The following is a 7,671-nucleotide window of genomic DNA, read 5'->3' on the forward strand; positions in this document are numbered from 1 at the left end:
ACCCATTTTGCGGAAGTTTGGAGCTCTTCCCACTATAACCCTGTCTTGCTCCATTGGAAACGAGCGGAGGCGGCTCGGGCGATGCCCTTCTCTTCTCCGAATCGTGTGCTACCTTTGCTATGAGGGAGCTTCATCATTCTCTCAGTTCATCCCGATCCTCTTCTCCAGGGCCGGACGCCATCCACATTCAGATGTTGCAGCACCTTTCTCTTGTGGGCAAGTACTTTCTGCTTAACACATACAACCACATCTGAGCAGAGGGCACTTTTCCTGGATGCTGGCGTGAAGCCACCGTCAGACCCATACCTAAGCCTGGTAATGATAAAAACCTTCCTTCTAGCTACTGCCCCATCTCTTTTACCAGCTGCGTTTGCAAGGTGATGAAACGTATGATTCATCCCTGGCTGGTGTGGTGGCTCAAGACTCGCAATTTACTGATGCGTGCAGTGTGGATTTTGAGCACGGCGTTCTGCAGTTGACCATCTCTTTATTTGTCCACCCATGTCATGAATGGCTTTATGCGGAAATCCCAGACTGTGGCCATGTTTTTCGATCTGGAGAAGGCCTAAGACACCTGCTGGAGAACTGGTATCCTCCATACTCTTTACACATGGGGCCATCTGTCCTGTTTCCGTCAGGCATTTTTACAAGATCGAGTTTTCAAGTTGTGTGTGGGTGGTGCCTTGTCAGACACCTTTATCCAGGAAAACGGTGTGCCTCAAGGTTCCGTCCTGAGTGTCTTAATCTTTGCTATCGCCATTAACCCTATCATGGCCTGTCTCCCACTGGGCATCTCCAGCTCCCTTTTTGTTGGCGATTTTGCAATGTACTGCAGTTCTCCATGCCCCCTGTCTCACTGGGCGGCATCTTTAGCGGTGCTGTGATCGTCTTTACACCTGGAGCATAGACAATGGCTTTCGCTTTCCCACTGACAAAACCGTCTGTATGAATTTCTGGCGACGCAAGTGGTTTCTCCCACCATCTTTACATCTTGTCCCTGTTGTCCTTCCATTCGTTGAAACTATGAAATTCCTGGGGCTCATGCTCGATAGGAAACACTCTTGGTGCTCCCATGTGTCTTACCTAGCAGCCCGCTTAAGGTGGTTCCTCAATGTCCTATGTGTCCTCAATGGTACTTCCTGGGGTGCCGATCGACTCACTTTTCCATTTGTACCGGCCCCTTGTCCATTCGAAACTCAACTATGGGTGCTTTGTTTGTGTGTCTACACGCTCATCCCTCTTACGCCGCTCAGCACCATCCACTATCGTGGCTTCCATTTGGCCACGGTTGCCTTTTACACCAGCCCAGTTGAGAGTCTGTAAGCTGAGGCTGCTGAACAACCACTGGCCTACCGCTGTGACTTTCTCATCAGCAGGTGTGCATGCCGTTTGTCTGCCATGCGTGGCCACCCATCTTATGCCTCCTTCTTTGATGCTTCCTTTGATTGTAAGTATGTGGCTCGTCGTCCATCTCTGTTATCTCCTGAAGTTCGCTTTCGGCACTTGCTACAGCGGTTTAACTTCACACTACCTGCGCTGTTCCCAGTGAATATGAATCCTTTACCATCTTCGCTTCATGAAGTAGATCATGTAAACCTTGGCCTTCACTTGCTTCCTAAGGACATTACTCCAGCGTTGGTCTATCGCCTTCAGTTTCATGACTTTCACTTGGAACTTCACGATAGTACCTTTGTATATACTGATGGCTCTCGGATTGTCGATGGGGTAAGGTGTACCTTTGATATTGGCACCCATGTCTTTTGATATTGGCTTCTGGCACACTCCTCAGTATTTACAGCTGAGCTCTTCACCTTGTATCAGGGCACAGAGTGAATCAAGCGACATAGGCTTTTCAATTGTGTCCTCCGCTCAAACTCACTCAGTGCCCTTCAAAGTCCGTGTGAGCTGTGCACCGCCCATCCCTTAATGCAGCAGGTACAGGAAAACTGTTAACTGCTCACTCTTGGTGGATCCAGTGTGGTGATTTTTTTTTGTCATGTTAGTCTGCCAGGAAACGAGGCTACTGACGCTGCTGCCAAAAGTGCAGTCCTCGTACCTCAGCCCGTGAGTAGCTATATTCTCTCCAATGACCGCTGTGTTGCTATCTGTCAGGAGGTGGTGTCCCTTTGGCATCGCCAATGGTCCTCCGTTCACTGAAATAAGCTCCGGCTAATTAAGCCCCTCCCAGCACCTCGGATGACCACCTCTCGGCCCTTCCACTGGGAGGAGGTTATTTTAACTCAGTTGCATGTTACGGCACTGCCTTTTTTTAGCTGTCTTTATTTGCTAAGTGGCGCTACCTCACCACTTTGTACGCAATGCACTGAAGTTTTAACTGTCTGCCCCTTCTTGATGGAATGCCCATTTAATCTTTTATGTTTTTGTTTGGGTTTGCCGTCTGAGTTATCAGTCATTTTAGCAAATGACACGCAGGCCGTCGACCGCTTATTACTTTTTATCTGCCAAAGCAATATGGTGAAGGCCATTTAAGTTTTGGTTTTGGACCTCCGTTTCTGTATGATGTCTTTTTTAGCCCTTTTTCTGCGTGCCTGTTTTTAGCTGTCTTCTATTATGTCAATTCGGACTGATGTAGAGTCGTTTTTAACTCGTCCCTGTCTTTGTGTTCTCTAGTTTTATCTTGGGTACATATGACCCCAGTTGCTTATGCACCCTAAAGCAAAACAAAAAAAGTTGAGCTGAAGCACCTAATCATCAATGGTACCAGCAGAAGCAGCTTCCGCACAAATGCTGGCACAGCGCAGTTGGAGAGTAGGTAGGGATTTGTTGTGGCAGCACTGGTGTCATCGCTCAAGCCAGGTATGACGAAATCAGGGTCTATGGAGGCTGGGTGAGATCAGCTCGGCTAATGTTATGTGCCGTGGTTTCGAGTCACATTCAGTGCCATTATTGTCAGAGTTATTAATACATTGTCGATGTTGAATGATAGAAAATATTCTGTCAATCATCTAATGGTTCTTGCTCGTGGACAACCATCTCCAGTTGAACTTATGGGATGCAGCTTGATGACCCACAATGCCCATAGTGTGTGATCAGGCATGAGGTGAAAATCAGTTTGAGTGTGTAACCGACGCCATAGTTGTGACAGACTGTGGTCCTCTAAATCTTCACTTAAGCTGACCTGGTGTAGTTGTTCTTCCAGGAAGGGGGAGAGGTGTTGAAGGAGTGCTGTTTGAGTGCTCTCATACTTTTTGTTTGAGGGCACTGAGCACATCCACATTTTCACCCAAATGAATAAGCAGTATGACAAATATCATGCTTTCACTGGTGCCATCACTTGCAGCTAAAATGTTGTCCGCTATGTCAAACCATAGGCTTGGTTGATCAGGCCAGAAAGGTAGTAGTCTCAATGTGTTCTCAGTCCAATAGGTTGGCATGGTAACACCAACAGAGGGAGAACAGCATTGTAATTAGGCTCCATATGTGGCAGGTTACAAGACAATTAGCCAGCTAAATGAGGCCTGGAGGGAATGAATTTACATGCAGTGTGGAATGCCACCTTGGTGAAAGTGAGCAAATGTAAATCCATCTATTTGGATTGGTGTGGCTTGGAAGTAGCTGGGTTTGCAAGCAAAGTGGTGTCCATTGCAAAATAATCGAGTAGGTTATCCAGTGCACTCCTGTATTCAGCACCATTGTTCACTGTTGTGAAGAGTGTCACCATCACCTTTACAACTTCAGGTGTGTGAAGGGTGTTGTGCACAGCTCTAGGTACTGTAGCACGAAAACAGCTGTCGCAGGTGCATAAATTGTGCAGTACATCAAGGCCACAATGCCAGAATTGGCGCTGAGCAATAATCGTAGATGTTCTGAATTAATTTGGTCATCATTGTTCAGCAATGTAGTGCTACACTCTGGATGAGATGTAGGATGTATAACAAAACGACCAGAATCGGAGCAAGTGCACTTTTATTTTTGCTAAGGCGGTACAAGTACGATAAATCTGCAGCCGATGTTCTTTGTTGCCATACAGTTCCCACAGGGTAATATCCCTGCTTTTCCTTTTGCTACTACAAAATGTGTGTTTTCAAGGTTATATTAATACTGTACATTCACTTTCCTGTCTTTCATTTCATAATATTTCCCTCCTCATAATTAAACAAGCTGTGTCTGTTGACTTCAATTAAATTATTTCAAGAATAAGGACTTCACCTACCCTCCAATGAATGTTTGATTTTGAGAGAGTAAATAATGGTACTACAATCTAAGGATTTGACTGAAATCTCATGAGACCTATTTTCAGTAAAACCCCTCTGTCTGCAAACAGTATCATACTCACATGCGGTCGGGGCTAGTTTAAGGTCATCAGCCACCACTTAGGGTTCTAAGCTGAGAACTACCTTCAACATTAAATTATATGCACAAATAACATTAATGCAGTTAAGTTAGACTTGTACAAAAGACAGCTGGACCTATATAATTTTGTAGGGAAAGCCAGCTTGTGACAACTAAAGCAGTGCAGCTTCTGAAGTTAGTTTCAAGCCATTAGTAAAACAATGGAAACACCAAAATACATAAAATGGACCAAATAACATATCCTAATGTTTTCCCAAGATAGCAATAATACCTAGACGAGTCTGTACAAATCAGAGGTGATAGTGTTGTGTTCCCATTAGTAGTGTATGCCCTCATGACAAGTGTTGAGCCCATGTAGCAATTACCAGTGTAGACTGGCAAATTTTGTTTTCCTAAGAGAGTCCACACAGACATGTCCATGATGACACTGAATGCAGAAATGGTACTCGTCTGAAGATGATGATGTGGTGCCCCTCCTACATGTGGAGACCCAGAATCTGGTTCTATGGGGTGCAAAGGATAGGGGATGGGATGCTCATAATTTTTCAGTGTCTCTCCTCTACCCCAAAATATAATATACTGTCACTCCCATATGAAATGTGCTCCAGATGGCCAAGATTTTACAACAATAAGAATAAAATATATGAAATGTAATAATACAATTGTAATAATTCGTTTATATCAGTGGTTAGTAGAATTTTTTTTCCCCAAAGGACAGGGGGGGGGGGGGGGAGGGTGGTTGCCGTTCATAGCCTCTATGAAATCCACTCACCCCCCCCTCCCTTCCTCTACCTCTGCAAGGTATCCAGGCTTGTACTCCTGCATCTGGTGCTGCTATTAAGTACTGCTCTTTGCTTTCACGTGAAGGGAAGCCACAACAATGGTTTCAGTGGTACTCCAGATGAAGACACATTGTCTATTTAGGGGAAGAGTTGGGGGGGGGGGGGATATTCTCATAAAAATATGTTGGATTATATTTAGCAGATTGACTTGTCCTCAAAATGCTTCACATATAAGTTAGACTACTAGCAATAAGAAGTTGCCCATCACCATTCTGTAGACTAGGGTTACAAAATGTGACTTGTTGTGGTGTATTGCTTATTGAGTGAACTAAAAAAACTGTCAAACAAAGGTGTAAAAGACGCAAGCATGGAAGTACCTACAGTGTCTTTGGTTATGTGACATACTGATCTATAGAATTCTTGTTCTGTTGTACCTGGATTTCCTTGCCATTTTGTACAATAGTATCTGACCAAACTGGAACAAGCTCACTAATCTGTAATTTGTTAGTTAGCTATGTCTGCTGACCAACTTTGAAGTGAAGCATAATATTATCATTGCTATGTTTGAACTTCCCTTCACATTATAAAAAAGGATGTTGAAGTCTAATGCAAAATGAATTTAACATTATTAATAAACAATGCATATCAATGATACACTACAACTGCTCTGAAAATATAACAGGGCCATCATCTATTCCTTCACTTATGAGGAAGATACTCAAAAACATTACTTCTAATCTTTTGCTTAGTGTCACAATTACTATCTATTTGGGACCTAATATGAGATCTTGTTGTTTCCACATTGATGATTCAGAGTGTGGCATTTCCAAACTAAGATAATAGATTTCAGGTAAGGTATCTGCTGTGAAACTTGGCCTGGTTATACAAAACAGTAATTGCAGTTTCATTGGATGGCCAAAGATTTTTACTCCTTATTGAAACTAGACTCTGCTGTATCTCTCTCTCTCTCTCTCTCTCTCTCTCTCTCTCTCTCTCTCTCTCTCTCTCTCGTGTGTGTGTGTGTGTGTGTGTGTGTGAACTGTAACAATTGTTTCTGAATTTGGAAAATTGCAAACTAATTAAAAATATTCTATATTTAGATCAAGCTCATTCATCTGTGGAGCGTGCAGGTCTCCTTGGTGGTGTGAAGTTCCATTTATTGGAGCCAGATGACAAGCTTAGTCTACGGGGTGAGACACTTGAGCAAGCCGTTAAAGAAGATAAGGCAAAAGGGCTAATACCCTTTTACGTAAGTATAATTTCATTATGTTAATTTGTAATAAAACATATGGTGAATAACTTGTAAACTATCAACAGTTAAAATGACTGTCTAAGATAGGCAACAGTTATCTGAGTATGTATGCAAATTTGATCTGAAAACACTAGAGTTTATTTAAATAATGATTTTTATTTCATCCACAAGAAAGCAGCATGAAGTTAACTTCTGACAGATGAAGATTACGTTTTCTTCAGTTGCATAAACAAGTAAATCATTTCAAATTTTTATGGTATTGCATTTGTATAGGTCACTGGTGGGAAAGGGGAGGGGAGACAAATGTTGTAAAGCAAGATACCTGTGAAATTAATATAACCATCAACTCTTTTGTGAAGTCTTATTGTATTAGATATGCTTGGCACTTGTCATATTATGGTCTGTAACACATTCCAAAAATATCCACCATTGTCTTCGTCAGGAAAGCAACCTACCGTTAAAAAGTAACAGACTGACACAGGTGTAAATGATGTAGAAATTCCCACTTTATGGGAGAGTACATTAATGGCAATGATGAATGTCATCTGCAGTGGCTTCATTTCTGCCATGATGTACAGTAAAATATACACTCCTCTGCAGTCATTTGCTATCAGGTGTCCACATCCACGCATTTCTGAGCACATATCCCTTATCTATGTTAATGTTGTTGACACACTGTCTCTCTGGTGATTGAGTAAATAGTTTGAAGTGTGTGCTATAATCTGGGTCTTAGTTAAGCAGTTTCACTATGGGAGAAAGGAGAGATGACTTTCCTTTAGCTCTAGATGAAATGGAGGTCTGATAGTACACTCATTCATAGGTATGTCACATACCCACACCACCTTTAGAAGAGCTGTTAAAGTCCATGGCAAGAGAATGTCATCATTGAAGATTTTTATAGATAAGATAAGAAACTTCTCTAATTACAGACTCATCTTCCTTACTTTCTGTGTTCTCAAAATATTTTGAGAAGATAGCTTATGACAAAATATCCAACAAACTCTTAGAGAATAGTATTTTAACATCAGTTCAGTTAAGCTTCTGTAATAGCATCACTATTCAGATAGTATTATATAGTTTCACCAACTTGGTTCTAGTAGACTTGACCAGGAAACTTACCAAATGTTATGCAATCTTTCCAAGCTTTGGTTGTGCAGTTCATAAAATTCTACTAGGAAAAACTAAAATGGTATGACATTATAGGCATTCATCTTTCATGGATAGAATCTTCATCTTAACAACAGAAAAGAAGGATAAAAAAACTAATGTGGCAGCAGCATATAGATAAGTTAACCAAACAGCCCAGTTCAGCCCCCTCACTGT

The 7,671-nt window shown here is 42.2% G+C and overlaps 1 protein-coding gene across 2 annotated transcripts in view; it reads left to right on the forward strand.

Moving 5' to 3' along the window:
• The window catches only part of LOC126271955 (aromatic-L-amino-acid decarboxylase), a 172,910-nt gene that overhangs the window by 149,881 nt on the left and 15,358 nt on the right, over positions 1-7,671 (forward strand). For both annotated transcript variants that reach the window (XM_049974393.1, XM_049974394.1), the window contains exon 7: positions 6,197-6,345. In XM_049974393.1, the coding sequence (XP_049830350.1) occupies positions 6,197-6,345 (149 nt within the window). The remainder of the gene's footprint in view (positions 1-6,196; positions 6,346-7,671) is intronic.

This window comes from Schistocerca gregaria, chromosome 5, assembly GCF_023897955.1.
Source record: "Schistocerca gregaria isolate iqSchGreg1 chromosome 5, iqSchGreg1.2, whole genome shotgun sequence".
Classification (NCBI taxonomy): Eukaryota; Metazoa; Arthropoda; class Insecta; order Orthoptera; family Acrididae; genus Schistocerca; species Schistocerca gregaria.